This window comes from Aegilops tauschii, chromosome 7 (genome assembly GCF_002575655.3).
Source record: "Aegilops tauschii subsp. strangulata cultivar AL8/78 chromosome 7, Aet v6.0, whole genome shotgun sequence".
Lineage (NCBI taxonomy): Eukaryota > Viridiplantae > Streptophyta > Magnoliopsida > Poales > Poaceae > Aegilops > Aegilops tauschii.
Window position 1 is genome coordinate 556,500,336 of NC_053041.3, and position 24,998 is coordinate 556,525,333.

At 44.4% G+C, this 24,998-nt stretch overlaps 2 protein-coding genes across 2 annotated transcripts; one reads left to right on the plus strand and one right to left on the minus strand.

Annotated features, from left to right (window-relative positions):
• Nucleotides 1-1,509: 1,509 nt before the first annotated feature.
• Nucleotides 1,510-3,158, minus strand: LOC109773102 (uncharacterized). The gene is made up of 3 exons (XM_073504389.1): nt 3,126-3,158; nt 2,265-3,040; nt 1,510-1,513 (listed from the first exon to the last, which is right to left on the minus strand). Exons 1-3 carry the CDS (start codon nt 3,156-3,158, stop codon nt 1,510-1,512), a joined length of 813 nt encoding a protein of 270 aa, XP_073360490.1.
• Nucleotides 3,159-9,361: 6,203 nt separating this feature from the next.
• On the plus strand, nt 9,362-10,440 carry LOC109773109 (germin-like protein 5-1). The gene is made up of 2 exons (XM_020331803.4): nt 9,362-9,662; nt 9,748-10,440. The coding sequence occupies exons 1-2, from the start codon at nt 9,545-9,547 to the stop codon at nt 10,278-10,280; spliced, it is 651 nt and encodes a 216-aa protein (XP_020187392.1). The 5' UTR covers nt 9,362-9,544; the 3' UTR covers nt 10,281-10,440.
• Nucleotides 10,441-24,998: the final 14,558 nt, after the last annotated feature.

Genomic DNA, 24,998 nt, shown 5'->3' on the forward strand with positions numbered 1-24,998 from the left:
AGGGGTACCCCTGAACTAGTGATTTCGGCGTCGGCTTTGTCTCGCCCTCAGCCAGAGACAAAACCCCAATTCTTATTTGGCGCTAGCTGCACTGGTTACAACGCTTTTGGTAAAAGACGCACCCCCCCCTCCCCCTTTGTTCGATACGGTTAGAATGGATCGTTTCACCATCTTAGGTACGAGTGGGACGCTCTTGGGTTTGGGAAGTTTCCAAAAGCTTCCTGGGCTAGTTTTGTTAAGTTTTGGAAGGTTTTAGCTGGTTTTTCTTTGTTTGGCTTTTCTGTACGGATTTTCTTTTTTCTTTTCTAGGATGCGTGAAGTTTTTCAAATTTAAGTTTTTTTCCAAGGGCCAAGAGTGATGAGTGAGTTTCAAGTTCCACCCGTGCCTCCAGCCCACCATACCCTCGGCCCACCACCATCAGAGGGGCAATGCTCTCTTCGTCTCGCCCGCATGAGACGGGCGGCCCTATGTCTCGCTTCACGCGAGACAGAGGGAACCCTCTCCTGAAGAAGGGAGTCGCGAGTTGGGCCGGCCCAGGCGCGCGGGAGCCACATCCTCTTTTTCATGTCTTTCTTTTGTTTATTCTTTCAAATATTCTAAATATAGTACACAAAACACTTTACATAAAGCATATTAAAAAATGTTAACCAAGCATTTGAAAATGTTAAATGTGTGTAGAGAAAATTTTTCTCATGTATACAAAAAATATATAAAAATATTTGATGTGTGTGAAAAAAGTTGATCACTTATTTTAAAAATGTTAATTAGGCACTTGAAAAAATGGTTAAGCAAGTATTTGAAAATTGTTAAATGTGTATATAAAAAATGTTGATCATGTATTAAAAAAGTTTAACATGTATTTCATAAATATTAATCAAGCATTTGAAAAATGTTAATCAAGCATTCAAAAATGTTAAAATTCCATAGAATAAATGTTGACCTTGTATTAAATTATATTTAATCTTGTATTGTATTCAAAAAATGTTAAACTTGTGGTTGAAAAAGTTGATAAAGCATTTGACAAATGTTAAATTTATATAGAGAAAATATTGACCATGCATTCAAAAACTGTTCATCAAGCACTTAAAAATGATAAATGTGTATAAAAAATATTGACCATGTATTAAAAATGTTAATCTTGTATTTTAAAAATGTTAATAAAGCATTTGAAAAATGTTAAATGTACATAGAAAAAATGTTGACAGTGTATACAGAGAAAATGTTGACCATGCATTCGAAAAATGTTAATCTTGCATGAAAAAATGTTAATCAACCATTTAGAAAAAATACTAATTGTGTATAGAATTTTTTTACCATGTATTTAAAAAATTGTAATCTTCTATTTGAAAAAGTTAAATGTATGTAGAAAAAATGTAGGCCGTCTATTAAAATATGTTAATCTTGCATTTGAAGAAATGTTAATCAAGAATTTGAAAAATGTTAAATGAGTATAGAAAAACATTTGAGCATGTATTAAAGCAATGTTAATCTTTTATTTGAAAAAATGTCTATCTAGAATTTGAAAATGGTTTAGAATGTGTATCAAAAAATGTTGACCATGCATCAAAAAATGTTAATCTTTTATTCAAAAAATTTAAAATTATATATAGAAAAATGTTGACCATGTATTAAAAAATGTCAAAATTGTATGGGCAATGCTACGCGGGGAGCCGTTAAATTCAGCTACGATTTGTGCAGCAAGGATGATGTTGCGCTCGAACATTTGTAACAAAGTTCATGTTGCGGAACTTTTGCAACAGAGGTACTGCTGCAGGAATTTTCCTGGAACAGAGCTAACGTTGCAAAAAATCTCCTTATATGGTACTATCTACTGAAGAAGTTTTGCAACATCACAAATGTTGCAGAAATCTTTCTTGCAACAGGGAGGATGTTGCAGAAAAAGACCACCATCGTACGCCACGAGCTCCCATCAAACGGTGGTGAGGGAGGGGTAGTGTTGCCCGTCACTGTCGACGGGCGTCGGGCCGCCGACCAGATCGCCCATCCTCCTCTCCGACAAGGTGTGTGCACCACGCACAGTCGACAGACATGGTGGAGGTGGACGGCAAGCACCCTGTCGCCCTCCCTTGTGATCTTTCCAAAGCGAGTCAAGCAGGTAACGACATCATCCGGCCGCTCCGAAGGAAGATCCCGTGGAAGATGATGGATAGAAAGCCATGAGGATGGGAAGATACGTTGAACCGACGGGAGCCACCGGGGGATCTGAAACCTATGTTCCCTCTGTCGCGTGACCCACACATACATCTCCTTCCAACTCGTCCCCAGCAAGTCGTCGTCGGAGCCGCCGCGGAGCGACCACCACAGCGTGTTCCCCGGCAGCGCCTTGTACCTGGGCAGCCAGAGCTCGCGGTCTCGCTCTCGGCCGCCCACGAGGCGCCTCAGCTCGGTGCAGGTGCTCTCCACCCTGAGGAGGTCCTTCCCGTCGGGGAGCCTCGCCAGGATCGCCAGCATGGCGTCGCTCGGGAGGGCCATGAGGGTGGGGGCTCGCCCCGGCACCACGCCGTGCTCGCGGCATAGGTCTAAGAGGAGGCGCCGGCAGAGCCCGTTGATGACCGTCCTCCAGAGCGTGGAGGCCGTCCCGAGCAGCTGGCGCCCCGTGTCGTCCAGACCGCCAGATAGGAGCGGCGCGGTGGAGAGCGCGTCTAGGCACGCCCAGTACGTGCCGCCGGTCCTCCGGACAGAGCTTACTTGCACGTAGAAGAGGAAACACTGCCCGTCAGTGCATATCCTCAACGCGGCACCGTCCATGTCGTGCCGGGGCAGCAGTTGCGGCGCCGTGTACTCCAAGGACAGGGTCGAGGCCATCGCGCCTGCCTCCGTCGGAAGCCGGCAAGGCAACGGGTCCCCGCGGCGGCGCACGATGAAGCCCGCCTCGAGGAAGGCGGCGTGGACCACGATTACCAGACGGCCAAGGAGGGGCTCCGCGTCCCACCGGCGGGCGTCGACTACTCTGTGTAGGGGAGAGATATTTGACGATATGGCTATACCTACGAGGTGAACGAGGTCAGGTGATGATTCCTTGATTGTTTATACGGAAAAAACAGACGAGTGTGGTGAGTTTGCGATGGCAAAGCTGGGTAATCTTTTTGATTGACGAAGTAACTGCAATGCGACACCGGGAGTCCCCATCAGACATCCTGGGAATTGCATTTCCGATTGCAGCAAACTTCTTGCTTTTCCACAGATGAGATTACGACCGACGATCCTACCGATGCCCATTCCTATTTTTAAGCTTAAGAACACATGGAGTTTCTTATCTCAGGCAGCACGGATGAACAGTAAAATCAGGAAAATATGAAAAACAAAATCTGTGTTTTTGTTGGTGTGGAAAACATTAAGAAATGTTTTGAGTTTGCAAACTTTTATCTTGGAATCACATTCGTGGAAGTCGTGGCAAAAGAAATTGATGCTAATTTTGAAAGTATTTAAGAGCGCTGATTTTATCTTTTTGTCACGACTTCCACAAATGTGATATGCTGATGAAAATTTCCAAGCACTCAAAACATTTCTTAATGTTTGCCACACAAAAAATCGGAATATTTTGAATGCTTTCTGAATTATTATTTTCAATTTTGTTGTTCATGCCGAGAGCATTTGAGCTCGAGTTTAGATTAGGACTTCTACTTTACCCATCACTTCCATCCTTATCTGTAACTGGCGCGCGCACTCGATCCTTCACTAGCGAACTGGGCTGCCCCAAAACATGTAACTCAGAGCACTGGTTTTGCGAACTTTCTACAAGGTCTCCTTGGGGTTTTTTGGCTGGGTTCTTCTGCTTTTTGGTTTCAAAGATTTTTGTCCAGTTGGGTTAGTTTGATTTTTTTCCCTTTCCATTTTAATTTTCATGGACTTTTCTTAAATTGTGATGTTTTTTAAAACATGAAAAATTTCAAATTCACAAAGATGTTTAATTTCGTGAATATTTTTAAAATTTATGACATATTTTTTCAAATTTAAGAAATTTTCTCAAATGTAAAATTGCGAAAATTTTCAAATTCCCGAACTCCTTTTCAATTCCACAAATTTTTTTCAAATCCATGATCTAAAAAATATATCGTTTTTTGCCAAATTTGTGTCGCTTTGATATTCGTGTTTTGTTCAAATTCATGAAAAAATCAAATCATTTTAGTTTTTTCAAAAGTTCAACCAAGCGCCTTGAGTGAGGGAGACCTAGCAGCTCCTGCGAGGAACGAAGAGTGCTAAGCCGGGCGTGAGCGCTTGGCACTTGAGTCGGCGCCTGAAGCGACGGTTAGGAGCACGACACCTCATCCCCAGCACCGCAACACGCGCCACTTCTCCCAATTCCTTAGTCAGTCATTCGACAGTTGACCAATCATGGTTGACCGTTCCACCGTTGACTTTTTGAGAAATGTGGAAAATTCAAAAAATGGAACTAGAAGAGAATCTTCGCAAAATTTGAAAAAGGTCATGAATTTGAAAAAAAAACACTGGCCATAGAAAGTTCATGGATTCAAAAATCTCACGAGTTCAAAAAAGTTCGGGAATTTGAAAAAGTGTTCATCGATTATGAAAAAAGGTCATGAATTTAAAAAAAGTTTTCCAATTTTTTAAAAGGTCATGAGTTAGAAAATGTTCACAATTTTTTAGAAAGTTCATGAATTTGAAATGCATTTGGGAAAATACAAAAAAGTTAAACAGAATAAAAACGAACAAAGAAATTCCAAAAACAAAAAGGCAAAAAAATGAATGGATGCTTCCAGAAGTTTCCCAAAACTAGGCCAGGAAGTTCTGGAAGCTTCTCAAATCCGGAAATAGGAAGCGGGCGTCCATATATCTTGCCTTCAGCGAGTCCAGCTTCGGACTCGCTGAAGGTGTGACAAATATAAGCCAGCCCACGCGCGCGGGAGGCCACAACCTCTTTTTCTAGGATTTTTAATTTTTTTGTTTCCTTTTTTGCTTTATTATTGTGCTTTTCTTATAATTTAAAACATTCTAAATATATATAATTATAAAACAACTCTATAAAATATATTTGAAAAAATGTAGAGCAATTATTTGAAAAATGTTGAATAATTATTTGTAATTTTTTAATCAAACATTCAGAAAACATTAAACGTGTATAGAAAAATTATAGGTCATGTATTAAGAAAGGTTAAACAAGTTTATTAAAAATATTAATCAAGCGTTGGGAAAAATGTTGAACATGTATAAAAAAATATTGATCATGTATTAAAAAATGATGAATTTTTTTCATCATTTATATAATCAAGCATTTGAAAAATATTGAACATGTATTTGAAAAATATTAATACAGCATTTGAGAAATGTTAAATGTGTATAAAAATGTTAACCATGTATTTTGGAAATGATGAAAAAAGTTAATCACATTTATCAAAATGTTAATCAAGCATTTGAAAAAATGTTGAACAAGTGTTCGAATAATGTTAATCAAGCATTTAAAAAATGTTAAATATGTATGGAAATATGTTGACCATGTATTCAAAAAATGTTAATCTTTTTATTTGAAAACTGTTAATTAAGCATTTAGAAAACATGTATAGATAAAATGTTGACCATGTATTAAAAAATTGATAATCTTGTATATGAAAAGTGTTAATCAAGAATATAAAAATGTTTATAGAAAAATTGTTGTCTATATACCAAAAAATTGTTAAATTTGTATTGTAAAAATTTTAAACATGTATTAGAACAATTTTTTGACTGATACAAAAAAAATGTAGAATGAAAACCAAAAGAAACAAAGAAAACCACAAAAATGAAATCAAAAAGAAACAAAATGAACCAAAGATAAAAGGAAAGGAAAAACACATTCGAAGAGACAAACGCAAAAGAGAATGGAAAAGGAATAAAAAACCAAAGAATGAAAAAGAAAACAAACAGAAGAAACAAAAAAAGGTAGAAAAAAACTAAGAAGACCGGCTTGAATTGCCTCAAGAAGAACACCCCCCCCCTCCCTACTAGACATGAACGCCAAGCGGGCGGAGTCACTAGCAGCGCCGGGCTTCTCCTCGGAGGTATTGGGATCGATCCCCTGCGCATGATCCGTTTTCTCCTCCTTTTTCTTTAAAAGTGAGCTGATGGGCCGGCCTATTTTCTTGCGCGAGGAGCGATTCCCTTCAGCGAGAGCAGCTTCCTTCTCGCTTAGGGCCTGTTATGATCTCCTCCAGCTTCTAAATTCACCAGATTCACAAATAATTTTGTCCCGAACGTTTGGGCTCCAAGAAGCTAACTTCTGAAAGCTGACCCAACTCGCAGTGCAAAAACGTGAAGCTCGATCGGCCCAGGTCCACCGTTCGAAGAATCAGAAGTTTGCCCAATTTACAGGGAGTTGCCACCGCCAAAGATAACGGTTCACTGCCTCCCGCTCGATAGAAAGAATCCAGCGATCCCCAACCAATCGATACCCCTCTCCCTCCCAAGTATCGATGCACAGGGCCCGAACAAGGCTGCATCAGCCGGCCCAATAAAGTGCCAAACGGGCCAGAGCCCTCCCAGATGGGCTGCAGCTCTACGAGAAGCTGCCCGATGCAGCCAAACTTTCCTGCGAAATCACTAATTAAGGAGTACTCGTTGCAAAGAACACTCCACTTTTCCAGGTCGCGACAAGTGGCGCACATGCAGCGCGCCACTTGTCGCAACCTGGGAGTTTTCCCTTTTTTCGTAGATCCGTTTATTCAAAACGTTTTATCTCTTAAACATTCCTCACGTCGAGATCTTCAAAACTAGATCCCATGTTGATAGGTTTTGACGAACTTTTTTTTTCACGAAAAAAATGGATGAAAAAAACCGGGTGAAAAAACCGAACCGGGAGCACGGTTTTTTTCCCTTTCCGGAAGAGGCACGCCCGTGCCTCTCGCGAAATGACAACCGTGCCTCTAGTGTAAGCAAAACCGTGACTCTCGTGGAAGAAAAAAAAAACAGAAAACGCATTTTTTCTGTTTCCGAGAGGCACGGCCGTGACTTCCGCAAAAGCATAACCGTGACTCTCGCGAAAGAAAAAAAAAATAGAAAACGCGTTTTTTCTTTTCCGAAAGGCACGGCCGTGACTTTCGCGTAAGCACAACCGTGCCTCTCGCGGAAGCAAAACCGTGACTCTCACGAAAGAAAAGAAAAACAAAAAACGCGTTTTGTTTTTCCCTTTCCGAGAGGCACGGCCGTGACTCTCGCGAAAGCACAACCGTGCCTCTCGCGGAAGCGGAACCGTGACTCTCGTGAAAGAAAAAAAAATAGAAAACACTTTTTTTTTCGTTTCCGAAAGGCACGGCCGTGGCTCTCGCTAAAGCACAACCGTGCCTCTTGCGGAAGAAAAACCGTGACTTTCGCGAAAGCAAAAAAAAAGAAAATGCGTTTTTTCGTGAAATTTTTTTTTGATCGAAAATCTAAGAAAGACCGGGGGAAAACCAAAACGTCAAAAAAACCGTTTAAAAAGCCGAAAACGCGTGCAAAAAAATAAAAAAATCCGAAGGGAGCGTCCAGAGCGCGATAGGTGGCGAATGGCTGAGAGCACGCCAAGTGGCGCTGATCGTTGCGAGGCTCCCGAAGGAGCGCTCGTTAACTAGTTGCCCCCACATTCCTGCGATCGCTACGTGAAGTTAGAAGCGAGGAGGACTGTCTCAAAAAAAAAAGCGAGGAGGAGAAGCTGGATATGTGGACTTTTGAGAAGCCAGATGAGATCTTCATGCCCTTAGTGCAGGACATAACTCTCGCAAAAAGAAGCTCCTTATGGATGTCTGTGTCTGCGCGTTGTAACAAATGGACTTTAAACGTCGCCTAGAGCGCTAAATAGGTGTTGGGTGGGAGCACCCCCTACTTGATTACTCAATGTACTCCCTCCGTTTGTTTTTACTCCGCATATAAGATTTGGTCAAAGTCAAGCTACACAAAGTTTGACCTAATTTATATAAAAATATGAACATCTACAATATTAAAACTATGGTATGAAAATACATTTCGTGGTGCATCTGATAATGCTGATTTCATATCGTCAATGTTTATATTTTTTAATATAAAGTAAGTCAAACTTTACAAAGCATGACTTTGACCAAACCTTATATGCAGACTAAAAAGAAACGGAGGGAGTACGTACTTTGTTGTCCTACTACGCTTGGTTTTATGGCATACGCGCACCCTCAATTGCTCTTGGCCCAGCCCATTTTTGTTTTTCTTTTCTATGTCTTTCTTTCTTTCCTTTTGTTTTGTGTTCGTTTTATTTTAATTTTCTCTTCTGTCTTTTTTTACTTTTTACTTTTCCTTTGTTTTTAAAATTTTCTTTTTTTACTTTTATACTGTTTCAATTTATGTGTTTGTGTTTCACTTCTCTTTTTGCACGTAAACATTATTTAGTTATATGAACATAAAATCAGGTGTGAAGGATTTTTTTTCTTTCAGTTTGTGAACATTTTTTATACAAATGTATGAACATTTTATATATGAATATAAGATTTTTTTACATGATCATGTTTTTAAACAGAAGATGAACATTGTATTTTGTTTGACATATATGAAGATATATATTGGCATACATGACTTTTTCCCTTTTCTACAGTATATACTTTTTCACCAATAGTGGCGTACTCACCGCTGATGGATAATAACCAATGGGCCTTTTTTCTTAAGGAACACACCCGGAGGGCATCGTGGACCAGACGATTGTCTAGGAAAATGACCAGTTTAATGAAAAGATAACTGAACGTGGAATGACTAGTAAAAATTAAGATTACAATGAAAATTGCACTAGTCTTCTTATTCCTCCGATTGATTGTTTTACTATGGTTGTTTGTGTATTATGATCTTGATTTTGTTTTCTCGATTACTTCTATCATGATCTACTCTTTCACTTTAATTAACAGGACTGATGCAAACTTTGCTGACTCATTTCGTAAATGAAAAGTTCATATGCAAAAAGTCACCTTGTCCATCCCTATCTCTACACGGCACATTGCCTGGATTAATTCATAAGTGAAGTAAGCATTGGAGTAGAAGCGAAAAATAAACACACTGAGTGGAGTATAATGCCATACTTCATTTTTTAAGATTACACAACATATTTGATACCCTTTGGAATAGAACAACCGTGCTACAAGGAACTGCGCCTCCACTTTCCTCAACAGCAACCGAAAAACAAATGATATCACACCACACAAGCCCATGCCCCACTTGGTTTATTCTTGTAAGCACACGTTGGGCCCATAAAGTTGGTGAAACGTCGTCCTAGCGGACTATTGCGCAAAACGTCCCTGAGAACCTAAAATTCGACTTGCAACCGTAAAAGCTAATTAAGGAGTTAAATATTCTCCAAAAAATTAGGGATTTAAATCCTTCTTCATATAATTTTCCCTCCTATAAATTGAAGGCCATAAGTGTGCGAATATCGCATTGGTATGATATAAGATACTAACAAAATATTGCCTGCGCATGCATGGAAGCCCATTAACGTCCCTGCATCATACTACTAGTATATAAGTGGAGGCCTCTCTAGTCTACAGTCTAGACCCTGCACTCGTCGCTCCTTGCACATTTCGCTGATCCAGAAGGCTCGCCATGGCTGCTGCGACATTGCTCTTGGCGCTCGCCGTCGTCGCTCTCGGCTCCGGCCATGTCGAGGCTTTCGACCCTAACCCTCTCCAGGACTTCTGCGTCGCCGACCCCACGTCCAAAGGTACGGAAAAATAAACGCCGTGCTTGTGGCAGCTCTTCAGTTTCCATGTGATCATCCATGGTGATATGCGCGTACGTACCCGCAGTGCACGAGAACGGGGTGGCGTGCAAGGACCCGGCGGCGGTGGTGGCGGAGGACTTCCTCTTCGGCGGCCTGGACAAGCCTGGCGGCAAGACGAGCAAGCGCTTCGGGTTCACGGCGAACCAGGTGCAGATCCCGGGCCTGAACACGCTGGGCGAGTCCCACGTCCACCTCGACGTCGTGCCGGGGGGCGTCTTCCCGGTGCACTACCACCCGAGGGCGGCGGAGACGGCGCTGGTGCTGGAGGGCTCCGTCTACTTCGGCTTCGTCTCCTCCTACCCGGACAACAAGCTCTACGCCAAGGTGCTCCGCAAGGGCGACGTCTTCGCCGTGCCGCAGGGGCTCGTGCACTTCCTCTACAACAACGGCACCGCGCCGGCCACGCTCTACGCCTCCCTCAGCAGCCAGAACCCGGGGCTGGTGCTCCTCGGCAACTCGCTCTTCGCCGGGGCGCTCCCCGACGATCTCGTCGCCAAGACACTCCTCACGGACGCGCACACTGTGCAGACCATCAAGGCAAACTTCCGGCGGTCTTGATGCATGGCCACGCCATGCTTGTTCCAGATCTGTATTCTTTGTATTTTATGGGGGCGGGCACAGTAATTTGCACGGCAACCGTTTCTTTGCAATAAACATGAAATACTTGGAGCAATATCAATTCGATCGTGCTCGATCGCGTAGACAAGGCGTTATGATTTGATTTATTTTTGGAACACCGTTACGATTTGATTTGAACAAATTTCACGTTCATTTTGATTCTAAAAAGGAAAGTAATTATATTATCACTGAAAAAGAAGTATCCGTATGCTTGATGTGAAAATCTGTAGAATTACATACTGATGTAAGAAAAACTTTGTGTATATTTCTAAAAGATTATTAAAACCAATTAAGGAGTACTTATCTTGTATTTCTTTAAACATGCAAACCATGTATAGAAAATATATATATCTCAACATGTTACAATCCATTTTCATTCCTTTTTCGCGGTAAAATCTATTTTCATTCTTTTTTCCTGGTGAAATCCATATTCACTCTCTCTTTTTCTGCGGGGAAATCCATTATCATTCTATTATACTAATTATATTTTATAACTACATAATAAAGCATATGTATGTTCACTAAATATTCTCATGTTCAAGTTCCATATAACTAATCTCGTTGAACATACTGTTACTAATTCATGCAGCAAAGTTATCATCAAGATTTTAAACGGAGAAAGATTATTATGTTGTGCTAGAATTAATTATTATGCATATAGTCATATAATGGTTTGACTGATTTAAAAGATTGCATTGCTCTGTCGACTGAGCCAACATGATGGATACATCATCGTAGTCAATCAAGTAAACAAACGCTGGTCGATTCCACGAGTCGTTTTCTTTCTTCCCATGGAAGAAAGGGGACCCTTTGACTAGGGACCTCGTCTCATGTGGTTTTAGGGCCATGGAAACGTGATAGATGTCTGCCCTTACCGTCGGGAGGGCTTCGTTATTTCATATTTTTTTGAGTTTGGTTAGGGTTTGTGTCCTGCTCAGAGAGACGAGGCGGCGATGGCTCTTTAAAGATGGAATAAGGTTCTCCCTACCTAGTCCCAGTCCCGATGATGTTTCTAGCATCGTCGGAGGGCGTGTGGAGTTTTGTCTCCAGCGGATCTCGCGGGATTCAGTGGTGTTTGTCTTCGGCGGATACATGTGAATCTTTTTTGTGTCCGTGTGTCTACTTGTTGGATCCTTTCGATCTACGCTTATCTTCATCGGCGGTTACTGTTATGGTGTGCGTCACTGGTCCTATGGGGCCTTAGCACGACGACTTCCTAACTATCTACTACAACTTGTTTGCTAGGCTCCGATAAGGAGGGGGGCGAAGATAGCGGCACGCCTTCGGCTCGCTCCTGTGTCTATTGTCGCTGATAGGTGGTCTATGGACCTAGATGTATTTCTTATTTCTGGTGTTCTTTGTACTACCTTAACAGTTGATGAATAGATCAAAAGTTTTCTCGTAAAAAAAGTCAAGCATAAAAAATACTAGGGGTGCGCCCTTTGTCATGCCGCCTGAGCTATTGTTGTGTGTTGTCATCTAGGCAAACGTCCGTTCCACTGCCTTTCTTGATGATGATTGTGACATTCATTTTTTAAGACAGTAAAACTGAACCACATTCAGGCCTCTCATGTAATTAGCGATTTCAGTCGTTAGATCTTGATGTTCGAACTTTTTCGGCCGTCTGATCGATTTCATCTCGCGAACTGGGCCACATATCGTAAAGGGTTGCTTCTCCGGAAGAAAAATCCGAAGCCTGTGGTTAATTGGGCCTATGCCCCTTCCATATTCCGGCCCAACCTGTCCCTGTTCATGATATGCGGGGAACAACCATGATTTTAAATAGCGCAATATAGCTCTGCTATAGCGTTTGGAAGAGGTCCTGCACTAAGGGTCTTTGGTCAAAGCATATGAGCAAACATTTTAAATAACACTCTATAGCACGCTATAGCATTTAGAAGAACGGGAGGTAAATAGGATACAGAGGTTACCAGTGATGCTCGATGGCGACATGGTATTTGTTCGACCAGAGCATGAGGAAGAGCAAAGGAAAGGAACCATCGGCTTACCTATGCCTGAACCAAAGAGGAAGCAGCCACCGGAGGGGCGGGAAGCGTCAGAGTCATCGCTGAAGCTGGCAGAGCTGCTTCGCCGAACAAACTTGTGCCAGATGACACCGTGTTCCCAAAAGCAGTGTCAATCATGGGATGTTCATCCGGATCCATTCACCTTTGCCATCATCTTCACTATCATGGGGCACATCTCACCTTGGAGTTGGCCTGCTGCTTCGCCATGTTGCTCATCACTGCAGCAAAACACAACAGGGTCAGGTGGCTGGAATGAGTATATATAAGAGCACAACAACAATGTAGGCTACAGCAACCCTAGACACAACTTAAAGCAAGCAGCAAATAGGAAACCATGGTCATGTCCTAATAATAACCTCCTTGTGTTTACAAGTTTTTAAAGATCATCTACACATTGTACCTCTTGCTAGCTTCGCTATGATAGCACTTCTGCCAACCTAACAAGCTTTAGATATTTACTACAGCCCATATTGCCATAATACAGTGGTTGGAAAACAAGTATAGTATAGTACAAGAACAATGTAGCATTAACTACAGGCAGCTCTATACACTACCCTAATTAAAGCAGCAAATACACAATGCTTCTACCCTCCACTACAAAAAAAAAGACACATCCGTGATATTTTGGGCCGAACGAAAAAAAATCTGTCATACTTATGACACTTCTATGACGATAATTGTGACAAAACCCGGTATCATCATAGATGTGGTGGGGTCCTACTTGTGTGACAAAAAATCATGATAGAAAATGGGCTTTTCGTCCTGGACGGGCCGGAGACGCAGCTGCATGACATTCTTTGGGTCGTCCATGACGGAAAAAGCCATGGTAGAAGCGAGGGCGCGGAAATATCGGGGAGTTCCCGGTTACGGTGGGTGGTCGGGGGCCGAGCGATGCGCGTTTCTCTCATACACGTACGCGCGTGGGTGCGAGGCGTTGGGCTCTAACTGAACCCGAGCGGATTGCACTGCAGGCTACGCGTTACACTAAACCCGAGCGATCTATCGATCCCTTGCTGTTAAATGAAGCCGAGTGATTCCTTCGCTACTACTGCTAACTGAACCCGATCGATGCTGCCTCTGGATGAACAGTGAGCGTTGTTGGGGGGTTTGGATGAAAAGTTTCCGGTGGGGGTTGGATGAACAGGAACCCGTGGTAGTAGAGGCCGTTGCCGCTGGATGAACAGTACCCTGATCGATCGAGCCGGTGGATGAACAGGACCCCGTGGAGGGCTGGATGAACAGGACCCCGTGGAGGGCTGGTTGAACAGTAGCCGGTGGAGGGCTGGTTGAACAGTAGCCGGTGGAGGGGCGGTTGAACAGGACCCCCGTGGAGAGGGCTGGTTGAACAGTAGCCGGTGGAGGAGCGCGCGGTGGAGGCTGGATGAACATGAGCCCGTGGATGAACAGTTGCAGATGGAGGCTGGAGGAGGTCGACGGTGGATGAACAGTAGCCCGTGGAGGCTGGAGGAGGTCGACGATGGAGATGAACAGTATCCCGCGGAGTCCCGTTTTGCGGTACGCCACACCCCTCCCGGTGAACAGGACCCCCGTTTCGACCGTAGCGCTCCAACACAAGTCCGTTTCCTCCGTTTTGCGGTACGCCACACCCCTCCCGATCAACAGGACCCCGTTTCGATCGTAGGAGGTCCGTTTCCTCCGTTTTGCGGTACGCCAGACCCCTCCCGATGAACAGGATCACGTTTCCACCGTGGCCGGTCGAACACAAGGCCGTTTTCTCTGTTCTGCGGTACGCCAGGCCTCGTTTCCATCGCTTGTTCCGTCCAAGCTGGTTGGCTCCCGATGAACAGCACTCGTTCTGTTGCCTCCCGATGAACACGACGCATTCCGTTGCCTCCCCATGAACACGACGACTATGCAGTTTCTCTGTTCCGACCCAGCCACAGCCATGTACATGAGCCCTGGCCGTACGTATGCACGAGTAGGCGTTCGAGATCCCGCCCGTATGTACGTACGTGGACGTATTTTCTTTCTTGCACCCTGGCTGCTGTACGTACGTGTACATGCTACGTGCGCGCCTCTACTACGACATGTGCGCGCCTCTATTACGACACGTGCCCTTCCTTGCACGGCCACGGTTCATCACTGCAGCCTGCAGACAGACCGATCGACCAGTATGTACGTACACATTCGCGACCAGAATGACAACGCTACATACGCTTCGACCCAGTGGGTCCCGACTGTCAGGCACTTCCTTGCGTGCGAAGATGTAGCTGGTGGGTCCCAACAGTCAGGGGCGAATCATTTTTTTGCCCGTAATATGGACGCACTTCCTTGCGAGCGAAGATGTAGCTGGTGGGTCCCAGCAGTCAGGGGGAGAAAACATTATTTTTCGGGGTAAAAAGGATGCAGTTGCATGCATGCGTCCATGGGCGTGGTGCGTCCCCACTGTCAGCCTCTAACCTACAGTCATCTTCCGATGACTCTCGGTTGTTGACCACGTTGACCACACCGTGCCGAGCGCACCAAGGCCGGTGGACGACGGTGAGGCCCCAGACTGGAACGACTCGGAGATGGGGAAGACACGGCAGTGGAGTCGCAGATGGAGAGGAGTGGGAAACTTGACTGGTTCGGGTGCACGGCAGCACTGTCGCGGTGCCGCCCATGGGAGACAGGAGCAAGAACAGAGGTTGAAGAAGGAGCACGGCTGTTGGATTAACATCCAATGGTCCAGCTGCTAGAATCATTTGTTGATTAAGTTGACAAAGCCCTGCGTACACGTCCACTTAGTAGGCCCATAAGTTAGCCACCAAATCTGACGGGCCCCGGCTGTCAACGGGAGGAATAATTTTTTTCGCATAACAAGGAGGCACTTCCTTCCGTGCGAAGATATAGCCGGTGGGTCCCAGCTGTCAGGGGGGAACATTTTTCAGCTTAATAAGGAGGAACTTTCCTTGCGTGCGACCATGGACCTCGTGGGTTCCAGCCGTCAGGCTCTCCACGTACAGTCCTCTTCCGATGACTCTCGTTTGTTGACCACGCCGCACCGAGCGCAGCGAGGCGGTGGACGACGGCGAGGCCCCGGACGGGAACGACCCGGAGATGGGAACACGCGGCAGTGGAGTCGCAGATTGAGATGAGGAGAAGGGTTATAACTGGTTCTGGTGCGGCGTGGGGCTGCAGTCGGTGGAGAATAACATGAGGTGTGGCAGGGTGGAGGGATAGCCTAGCCGGCGGTGGGGTAGCGCTTCGCAGCGATGCATGCTAAGCAGAGCCGCTAGCCGCCGGAGGCCGGACCAGGCGGTCCCAGCGACGCTGGAGGAAGAAGACGAGATATTGAAGGTTCATGCCGGCCGTTGGATATAAATCCAATGGCGGTGGATGTGATAACCATTTGTTGACCAAGTTGACAACGCCCTGCGTAGGCTTCGACCTATTGGCCCACATGTCAGCCTGCAAAAATGTGGCATATATTTAACCCATGTTTTGTCCATTTGCTAGGCTGGGTGAATAAATAATTTCGCGTCAATGCGGCCCATTTATATTTTTTAAGAAATCCCAGCCCATTTGCACTTTCTTGAAATACACGAATTAGCTGGGCTCGTTCTATATATAATGTTAGGTTAGAAGGAGCAACTAATATCAAAAAATAAACCGGAGCGACACATTATATATATATAATTAACAAATTAGTGAGTTATTGCTCAAAATAAAAATGAGCGCGTTATTATTACATTGGTCCTTAAAATCTTCGCAAGCTTTTGTATGCAAGGATTTTCCTTGCCCGTGAGTCAAAAACAACCAGGATTTTCCTTCCCAACTTCTGTTAAACATTTAATTTTATAAGTTAATAACACGTGGGATGGTTTTATAATGTATATATAAGTCTCTATAAAATATACGATAATAGTAATAATATAAATATATATAATGTGGTTAGAAGGGAAAACATAAATTGGAGACAACATTATTATTCCCGATATATATAAACCAAGTACACGATTGACCTTCTATTTCTGAATTGGTTTTGTCAGTGAGGGAGTACAAGTGTACTAGTAAACAATAACATTATTTTCTCATGGGAGTCGCAAAATAGAGATGAACACATGCATTAAGTATCATTCTTACCTAAAGGAAGGTTATGGCGCCAATATGGATGATGAGGATTGGAACACATATCTCCCTTTGTGCAGTTCCACCGAAATGAATCCACTGCTCCATTCTGACATTCCAGTTAAACAACACAAAAGTCACTTATTTTAAGAAGTGTTTTGTGTAGTGCACCAAAAGTTCACAACAGCAACCTGGTGAAATGGATATCCCTGTTTGCACAAAAAGCTACAATGGAAACAGTCAGAGTCTCAAACAATTACAGGCAAAAACATTTGGCTAAACTTGTCATGGCTTATAACAGTGGCATGGCTTCATTTTACCAGGGGCATTAGATTAAGAACAGCTAAATATTTGGTATAAGGGCATGGGACAGTGGGTGCACTAGCAGTCCAGCACCATGTACCTAAACAGGGGCATAAAGTGGTGATTCAGAGTTTGTTGCCCCGAGAAACAAACATCCAAGAAACATATCTGGGTTGGTCCCATTTTTGTTCACTCTAGCCACCTACTCCTATGTGTGGATAGCAAATCTAGTCCTGGTCATACCACTATGTATAGCGTTACCCCGATATTTCCCTTTTCGACCAAGAGACTGATTGGATGACCAGTTTGTACTACTTTCACCCCCTTTCCTTCCTGTTTGTACCAAGTCCGATGTACATACAAAATTCCCCCACCCCCACTTTATTTCTTGTTTGAACCAAGTACAAGATTCGACTCCATGAAGTAGCTTTACCTCCAACAATAGAAAAAAAGGTGACGTTGGACCATCCGATCGAGAGGGGCTGAGAGGCAGAAAATGATGCACATGTAGTGACGTAGCGAGCTGAGGAAGTAGAGCTAAGGCGGTTTTGAAGGAAGATATACCTGAAGGTCGTCGGGATGTGGATAGGTGGGCGGCAGGAGGCCGGATCCGCCCACACTAGGGCAACGACGAAGGGATCAGAGGACCTCCTGCGCCGGCGCTCGACCAGAGATAACGGTGCGGCCGGCAGTGGGTCTCCTCCCTCGCTATCGATGACGACCTAAACGCTGCCCCTCCTCCCCTTCACCAGCGGAGGGGGCTACATCCGGATCTGTAACCAGCGGTGAGGATAGAAAGACGGTGATTTTTGAAGGTAGAAAGACAGTGTTACCACCGCTATCTTGTTTAGATCTGGAGAGGATGAGAGTGTGTGAATAGAACTACCCTAGCAAGCAAGCGCGGAGGCTCCGGCCTATATATACGTAGTGGGGTAGTTTTCCTTTTTCACTCCATCAAAACAATCGTTTAAAATTGTGTACGTGCCAGGTCGTCGTTTTTTTAGTTGTTGATTGTTTTTTGAGATAGCTACCCGCTTATTCCAAGTGGTGTTACGGTGTGCCAGGTCGCACTTTGTATCGTTCAAGTCTGGTACAAGACCCTCCATTAAATGAACAACCACCCCCTCGTAAAATTGTGAACAAGCCCACGGCTAAAATTATCGAAAACGTGGGCTGCCCCAACATGCGTTATTATTTATATTTTCTACTCCCTCTATTCCTAAATATAAGTCTTTTTAGACATTTCAAATGGACTACAACATACGGATGTATGTAGACATATTTTAAAGTATGGATTCATTCATTTTGCTCCGTATGTAGTCACTTGTTAGAATATCTAAAAAGACTTATATTTGGGAACGGATGGAGTATGTGGGAGTATCCTCAAAAAAATGTGAGAGTACAATATTTATTGGGCCCCTTTGTAACTGGTGCTAAATTTTGACCAAAGATTTAACGGACAAAATGTTAGTGCATGTCAACAAAAATTATATCATTTGATTCGTATTTGAACATAGTTTTCAATGATGTAGGGGCTGTTTGGTTTCCAACCACATATTGCCACACTTTGCCACACCTCACCTTAGGCAAATTTGACCAAGTTAGGTGGGTGTTTGGTTCTAGCCACACCTAAGACAAGAATTTTTTTATTAGCAGTGAACCCCACATGTCATAGACACAAAAAGTATGGCAAGATTCCCTTAGGCAAGCCAAAGTGGGTCTAACAATTTGAGCAACTCAAGTTAGGCAAGTGTGGCAAAAATAATGTGGCAACATAAGACAAACATAGTCACAATCCAAACAGCCCCGTAATTTTTTGTGACATGCATGAACATTTGGTTAGTTAAATTTATAGTCAAAATTTGGCAAGGTGCATCAAATCAACACATGCAAGTATCAAAAGGAAAGTCACGGCATGCATGTGTTGTACTCCCTCCGTTTCCAAATATAAGTCTTTTTAGAGATTGCAACAAGTGACTACATACGAAGCAAAATGAGTGAATCTACACTCTAAAATATGTCTACATACATCCGTATGTTGTAGTCCATTTGAAATGTCTAAAAATACTTATATTTAGGAACGGAGGGAGTAACTAATGCATCGGTAAACGCAAATTATTGAAATATATCGAGTGCAGTGCTTTGATGTGTCGCGTCAACTCGTACAAGACCGAGAAGTTTGATTACTACAACGCCCTCTCGCCTTAACCGCACCTGCCTTTGGCTGCATGACAGGTGGGCCACCCACCTGTTGGGCCTACCTGTCATAGATGCAAAGGCAGGAGCAGTAAGTCAATGAAGCTGCGTCCCTCCCTCGCCCATGAGCGTGGTGGCTGGTAGGACTAGGAGAAGCTTTCGTTCGCTACACGCTCTCCCTCCCGCACACGGTGGACATGCAGCAGTTCAATCGGTGTCAGATGGCTAGAAGCATACTATACTACTCCTCCACTGCAGTAGTACTCCATCATTTTTCGACTTCCCGAAGAGGCGAAGAGCCAAGCGCAGCCTGGACGCTCGTGTGGCAGTTTCATGTGTAGAGTAGTCTAGGATAGCGTGTACCGTGCCTGCAAGCTTAAAATCGTTGGGGTCGGCTCCATGCTTTATTTTTTATTAAAATAATCTTCTGGCCCTACCTGTCATCCTGGTGATTCTAGTTTGCACGCTCATCTGGTCAAGACAGGAATATATATTTTAATTTGTGGTGGGGTAAATGTTAGAGGTTGCAGCAAATGGATTATTGTACACTGCGGGTCTTTCAGCCAAGTTTAGAGGCAACCATGTCGGGCCAGTGCTATGATGTGTCGCGTTAACTCGTACAACGAGAAGCTTGATTTTACTACTACACGCCTTCTCCCCCGCCCATGCGCGCGGTGGCTATCCCTACCGCACGCGGTGGACGAACATGCAGCAGTGGATTCGATACTGTAGAAGTAGTAGTAACATCATTGTTCGTCTTCTCGAAGAGGCGAAGAGCCAAGCGCAACCCGAACATGGCAGTTGCGAACGGTCGCGTGGCTTTCTTTGTGTAGGGGTGGGGCATGGTGCGGAGCCTTGGAGCACGCATATAGCCAGGCTCTTGCATGAGACAAAATTGCTATTTGAGCCCACTATTTTGTACGTGCTTGCTAGTATAGCCCTGTAAACCGGAAAGGAGTATTTGCCTTTCTAGAGATTTCAACAAGTGACTAGACTACACCGCGTGCAGTACTGGCTCAAATCTCAAATCTCATCAACCAAGGCATTTTGTGATTGGAGGAATGTATCTCGTACTTTACAAAACTACCCTAATTAAACTCATGCATTAATTACGTAGATCTCTCGTTTTCCTCTCCGCCTTGGTCGTGGTTCACAATATTGAGCACTCCTATATGACTAGCCGCTCTATCTACATGCGGGACATCAAAGCATCCAGACCCGCGTGCCATCCACCAAATCACAGCGAGGTGCTACAGTTGAGACTCACCGGTCACCCCGGTGTGGCCGTCATGACCCGTCATATCACAAAACCCACCTTTACCAGCAGTGGTAAAGTGGCCTCGAAGTTGGACTGGACGAAGCAACCATCATTTCACTGGAACGCTCGTTGAAGCCCTTTCTCCCCTTTCTTGAAGAAAACCTCACTCCAGGCTACTCACTTCTACCATTTTTCTTCTGTACCGATGAAGGAAAGGTGGGCGAATCAGTGATGCTGCTATATTTTCATTCCAAGAATCTTCTTTTCATGAAGCACCGACCGATTCTCACAACCTATTCTTTTCCCGTTTTCATTGCGATTGTGGTTTCCTTTCGATTGTTTTTTGTTTGTCAGTTCATTGATGGATCCTGGAGCACTAGCCAAAGATTTGCCGGCGGACAACCCACTGGAGATAGCGATCTCTAGGAAGCGAGCACCGACCAACGAGTTGACCATGTTGGCAGGCCAACCCATGGAGACGAAGAACTCCAAGAAACAAGCACTGGCCAAAGAATTGATGATGTTGGCGGATGAACTCCTCAAAGAAAGTTGGAAGAACAGCAAGGGCCCCACAATTCCTACCCCAGAAACTCTAATGGCCACCTATGCGAGGCTCTAGGCCAAGTTTGAGGAGATAGTCACCGTTGAGAAGCAGTATTCCCCTGGCAAGGTGATGGCCCCCATCGAGGACGAGGAGATGACCCCCGGAGGGATGGGATCGCCCGGTGAGCTGCACAAGGTAAAAAATAATGGCTTACCATAGTTGTGGTTTTTGACTATTTGCAATGTGCTTGCTAATATGTTAGGGTTGTGCAGGTGCCGGTGGACGTCCTTGATGATTCCGATGTCGCGGCCTGTCCCGTGGAAAATGCCCCAGAGATCGTTTTTGATGTCGCGGTCCGTCCTGTTGACATCGCCCCGAAGATCGATTCCGATGCCGCTGTCCATCATGTGGACATCGCCCCAGAGATCGATTCCGATGTCGCGGTCAGTCCTGTGGACATCGCCCCAGAGATCGATTCCCATGCCGCTGTCCGTGCTATGGTCATTGCCTGAGAGATCGATGACAAGAAATAGTTGGTCGCGCTAATCCTTCAGGGTAGTTTGCATTGCCCTATGTTTAATTACCAGAACGATGAGTGTTATCAAACCATCTTAGGGCTAGTGCACTGTCTTGTGTGAGCGGTACTTGCTACTTTTGTTTGATAGTGAATCATGCGAACCCTCTCCGAGTTATACAAACAGATGTATCCTCACCAGCTTTTGATGTAATATATCGCATGCTTAGATGTAAGTTCGAACTGTTTATCATATCAGCAGGGCTTGTTTGATGATTCTTGGTGTTAGTAGGCTAGCTACTGTGCCAGTTATAGTACTTGCAAAACACTCACCGAAGAGAAACGTTGGGGCTGATGAGCTCGTGGTACGCTTATACTTATCCGTCGTCGATCGGCCAATAGCCGAAGCTCCTAAAATTGTACACTTAGCGATCGATCAGACAATAGTCGACACAGATACATTCAGGCCTCATTTGGTTCATAGGGTAGGAAAATCGTAGCAAAAGTACAGAGATGTACAACACAAAATCATAGCAGTACAGAGACGTACTCCCTCCGTTCCAAAATAGATGACTCAACTTTGTACTACTAACTTTGAAACGGAGGGAGTACAAATCCTAGGCGGGCTAGTTTGGCCTAGTGGGTTTCAGTGATATGACGTGGTACAGCGCCGTCCAGTCTTCGCGTGTGGTAGCAGTATTGCGAGTACAGTAAGTTTTCTTGAAGAAGCGGAATTCAATGAAGTCATGATGGTTCCTTCGTCCGACCAACTTACAGCGGGAAAGGTTGGGCCTGCGCTACGACCGGGGTGGACCAGGATAATTTTGTGCATGGCAGGTGGACCAGGATGGTCGACGTCCCACATGTTGGCGAATGGAAAGTATTCTTTTCCGATATAGAGGACGAGCAACGAGCATTCATTGTTTATTTTTGATGAAAGCTATTGTCTCCACTGTTACCACTAAAAAAAATACACTTCCGTGATGATACGTGTTTGTCACAGTAGGTCACGTTTTCTGTCATGCATGTACATCCATGACAAATTTATGAAAGAATCAAGATAGTCATACGTGTGCTGTCGTAGAAGTGTTCCATGACATTACCAAAATTATCATCACGGAAGTGTCCACTTCCATGACGATAAATCGCGCGTCACAGAAGTGCTTTCGTCAAGGGTGACCGACACGTGGCATCCACCGTAACGGAACACCGTTAAGCTATCGGGTCCGGTTTTGGATCCGATAACCCATTAACAGCCCCGACCAATGGGGATTTTCCACGTGTAAAATCATCATTGGCTGGAGGAAACACGTGTCGGCTCACCGTTGGGACATATGTCATCCACTCATTGGACCCAAATCGCCTATGATACGTCGACACATGGCACGGCCCAACAGAGGCCCATTTGACTTGGTCAAAAGGTGGCGGGCCGGCCCACGGCAAGCCTGTTAACGGCTTGTTCGCATATAGCCCATTTACAGCCCGCTAACCCAGGGCCCGTTTACGGCCTATCCGAATTAGGCCCAGTAGCGTCATCTGGGCCATCCAATATAATTCCAGCCCATTTTAACTTCCGGCCCATGTATGGCCCATAACGTCTTTTGGCCCATATGAGGCCTTTAGTAACCCTCGGCCCATTAACGGCCCGTGGTAAAACTGGCCCGTAATGAACAGTGTATCACTTTATACCCATTAACGGCCCATTATTCCGTTGGGCCGTTTCTAGCCCATGTTATCTTTCGGCCTTCTCAGGGCCCATTTATTCTTGGGCTTATTTCCAGCATTCGTTTACTTTCGGCCCGTTACTGTCATTTTCTGCTTGTGGGCCAAATACAGCCCGTGGTTACAGTCGGCCCTTTTGTGGCCCATTAATACGTTGGGTCGTTTTCATAGCGTCATCAAATGCGACCTATTAACGACGGCCCGTTATGGTCGGCCCATGAACAGACGATTTCAACTCTAGCCCGTTTACGGCCATAATGTGGTCTGTTATTGGCCCATGTTTGGCCAACCGATCATACGGTCCGTAGAAGGCCCATTGATGATACGGCCCGTAGAAGGCCCATTGTGTCTACGCCCCATAGAAGGCCCATTGTTTCTATGGCCCTTAGAAGGCCCATTGTTTCTACGGCCCGTAGGAGGCCCATGTTAACTACAGTAAATATGTAGCCCGTTGTTAATGTGGCCTAGTTTTAAAAAATAGGTTATTCCGGCCACTAGCAAACCGCGGAAAAGGAACTGCGCTGACTACAAGAAAACAAATAAACAAGACAACGGAAATAAATAAGCAAGCAACTTACGCTAGGCTATCACGGCTATTACACATATTACATCCACTGGGCATCAAAGTTCGCCACAAGTGCAAATATAGGGAACAAAGCAGCATATAAACACCGCAGCAAAACAAGTCCAGAACTGAAACCACTTCAGAAGAGGTCAAGAAACAATATCCTGGGTACCCATAATGCTGGCAAGATGCTTAGCAAGCTTATTAACTTTCTCTTGTTTGGCGCTTAAATCCTTCAGCACTTGCTGTTGCACCAGAAAGTATGCATCTGAATTCTGCAGGGACTTCCTCAGTCCTTCGGCTTCCTGTCGCATAACATCTGATCGATGTCTTTCAACTTGAAGTTGAGACTCAAGAAGCCAAACTGATTCAGGCAGCGAATACGAAGAGCTGGTGCCAGCAGTAGTAGCCAGTAACTCGAACACTACATCAAGACAGGACTTTGGGGTTGTCTCAGTGTCTTCAATATAGTTTTTATCAGCTTTCTTGGAGAACAACAGGGATGTCTCACTATCTTGAACCTGATCTGCATTACTTCCTTTACCATTGCATAATGGGGTACTCTTCTCCAATATTTTATCCGCGTTCTAAAGGAGAAACAAACAAACACATCACAGGTTTACAATGTAGTATATGAAACTCATTTTGGTAAACCAGTTCAGTAGTAAGGTGGAAATGGTAACAACATGAAACAAACATATATCTATGTAGTATGGTCATTGTATGGTCTATATCATTCTAGTTTATGTTGCCAAATCAAGATAGATACAGTTCGAATCATATCTATTTAAGACAAAGCAGCATAGACAGAATATAAGTGTGGGAAACTACACAGCAATAACAACACTTGTAATGTGCATGGCATGAGAACATAACTGTTTATTCAATTGAAACTGAAATCAACATAGAGCAAGTTACAACAGAAAACACGTTAAAGAAACAGGTTTAAAACATACCTGGTGCGCCATTGGAGTTTCAATTGCATCCTTCAAATTTGAAATTAGTTGGTATGAGTAAATACAGTGATGCAAGAGCAAAGTAGTATGAACTATAGCTACGGAACCTGACCTGAGAACAATTCTTCTTCTGCTTACTAACTGCTCGTGTTTGGGTGCTCTGTGGTGGAGACAGTGCTGTGTCAATAGGAACTGGGTTACTATTGTTGGGGTTGGGGTTAGAAGGGGTGTAGCTGGTTCTCTGTCCAACTGGGTAGGGGTACAATCTGCGTGAGTCTGGGTTATGTGTGGTGGGGCTGGTTCTTGGGCAAGTACAACCGTGGTTCTATCTCCATCGACAGGTAGCACGATCTTTTCTGAAGACCGTGTTTTTACTCCCACAGATACTGCCACCACCCCCTCCAATTGAAATGGCTGATAAACAAGAAAAGTAATTGAATGTACAGACATTGTAAGATAGACAGGTGCAATGGATAGTAGGGAAGAAAACAGGGCATGAAAT